At 51.1% G+C, this 2,189-nt stretch overlaps 1 protein-coding gene across 1 annotated transcript; it reads left to right on the top strand.

Moving 5' to 3' along the window:
• The first annotated feature begins 333 nt into the window (after positions 1 to 333).
• On the top strand, positions 334 to 1,647 carry LOC127750287 (uncharacterized protein F54H12.2-like). The gene has a single exon (XM_052271526.1). The coding sequence runs from the start codon at positions 334 to 336 to the stop codon at positions 1,645 to 1,647; it is 1,314 nt and encodes a 437-aa protein (XP_052127486.1).
• Positions 1,648 to 2,189: the final 542 nt, after the last annotated feature.

Below are 2,189 nucleotides of genomic sequence, written 5' to 3'. Positions count from 1 at the left end.
ATGCCGGTAGCAGTTATCAAAAAGGACACGGTATCGGTTCCTGGCTGGGCGGTCTGTTCCGTTCCGTTTTCCCCGTACTTAAAAGTGGCGCGGCCGCTGTGGGGAAGGAGGCGGCCCGAGCGGGTAGTCACATTCTCGCGGATGTCGCTAGCGGAGATAATATCAAAGAGAGCGCTAGGCGTCACGGGGGCGAGGCCGTCCAAAACCTTAAGAGACGAGCGGCCAGTGCCATGAGCGGGTCTGGGGCTATAAAAAGGAGGAAGCGTTCACCTAATCTTCATTCGGTTACTAAACCGCGAAGTAAACGGTTCTCACCTGATTATTTCACCTAAGATGCCTTTCATTCATAGTTCATCCCCCGAGGCTCTGCCCTCATCCCTCGATGTGTTTGGCGGGACGCCTCACCAAGTGGGGGAGGAGAAAAGTCAGCTCATGGAGTTTAGGGCTACAGCGTCCAATCTCGACGCCAGCACCATCACGGTCGACATTCAGGGTGTAGGTCATGGATACGGCGACGCTGCTCTCCTGTATCTCTACACAAAACAAAAAATTGTGAATGGTGACGGTAAAGATATTACGGATGCTGATGGGAGCGACGCGACAGTTGTCAACTACCCGTTGGGGGCCATGTGGTCACAAATCGACTGCAGCATGAACGGCACGGTCATTTCCCAGAGTAGTATGACGTATGGTTATCGTTCCTACATCGAGACCAAACTGAATTACGGCAGGGGGGCCAAAGAGACCCATCTGCAACAACGCATGTGGTATGAGGACACGGCAGGGTTCTATGACTCACTCAATAGTGAGCAAAACCTAGGCCTTGCTTGGCGTCGATCTCGCACCAAAAACAGCAAGGTTTTTGAGCTCTTCGGCCCCCTCCACATCAATCTGTGTAATTCTGACCGTCTCATACTCAACAACGTGACGATCAGCCTAAAAGCCACTCGGAGCCGCGACGACTTTGTGATCATGTCCACCAAAGGAACTGAAAAACTTAAGCTCCTGGACTTTAAGGTCGTGATGAGAAGGGTGACCGTATCCCCCTCCGTGATGCTCGCCCACGCCCAAGTACTAGAGAAGGCTCACGCCAAGTACCCGCTCACTCGTGTCGATATCAAAACCATCACGATAGCGAAGGGTTTGAGGGATAAAACGGTGGACAACCTCTTCCTTAATCAAATGCCCCAAAGAGTCATCATAGGTTTCGTTGACAATAAGGCGTTCAATGGAGATTATAAACTTAATCCATTTAACTTCCACCACTTTAATCTAAACTTCCTCCAACTCCACGTGGATGGCATGCCCGTCCCGGCCCAACCCCTGACTCCTGACTTTTCTGCCGGTTTGTACATTGAAGCGTACAACACCCTTTTTAGTGCCACGGGGATTCACTGGAAAGATGACGGGAATCACATACCGTTCGCAGACTATCCCCGGGGCTCGACCCTGTTTGCGTTCGACCTGACCCCTGACCTCTCTGCTAGCATGCCGCACTGGAATCTGCAAAGACATGGTTCACTGCGTCTCGATATGCGATTCGCCGACGCTCTGCCCGATGCTATAAATTGCGTGGTCTACGCCGAATTCCAGAACTTGATCGAGATCGATAAAGATCGCAACGTCATTGTCGACTACAACGTCTAATGGATGGCTTCACGCTAGACTCCCTGATGCGCAGGGATAAACACGTCTCACCTCTTTTCGAGGGTGTGTTTGCAGCGGACACGCTGCCGCGCAAACTTCACAACTGCCCCGCACTTTTGATCTGTAACACAGACCCTATTTCAAAACCAGGGCAGCACTGGGTGGCTTTTTACATCGATAAACATGGTGTGGGTGAGTACTGGGACTCCTACGGTTTTCCACCACTCGTACCACAACACAAAAGATTTCTAAACCGACACTGTAAAAAATGGACTTACAACCACAAAAGTCTACAGGCACTAAATTCCACGGTGTGCGGGGAGTATTGCATACTCTATCTGGTCCACAGAGCTCATGGGTATTCCCTGCACTCTTTCGTCCACAAGCTCTTTACCTCCGATCCGATAAAAAATGATGATGTCGTGCGAAAACATTTTCAGCACATGTTTGGTAGGAAACGAGCATGCGTGGTCGCCGGGGCGCAGACGTGCTGTGGACGTAGTTCTAAAAATATCCGCTAGGTGGCGCTGGCGCAGGTCTTA

Source organism: Frankliniella occidentalis, unplaced genomic scaffold, assembly GCF_000697945.3.
Source record: "Frankliniella occidentalis isolate FOCC.00 unplaced genomic scaffold, Focc_3.1 Scaffold164, whole genome shotgun sequence".
In the NCBI taxonomy this organism is placed as follows: Eukaryota; Metazoa; Arthropoda; class Insecta; order Thysanoptera; family Thripidae; genus Frankliniella; species Frankliniella occidentalis.
This window is presented reverse-complemented; position numbering and strand designations above follow the sequence as displayed.

Excerpts from the sequence above, each read along its gene's own strand:
- LOC127750287 (XM_052271526.1), top strand. The coding sequence starts at position 334 with ATGCCTTTCATTCATAGTTCATCCCCCGAGGCTCTGCCCTCATCCCTC.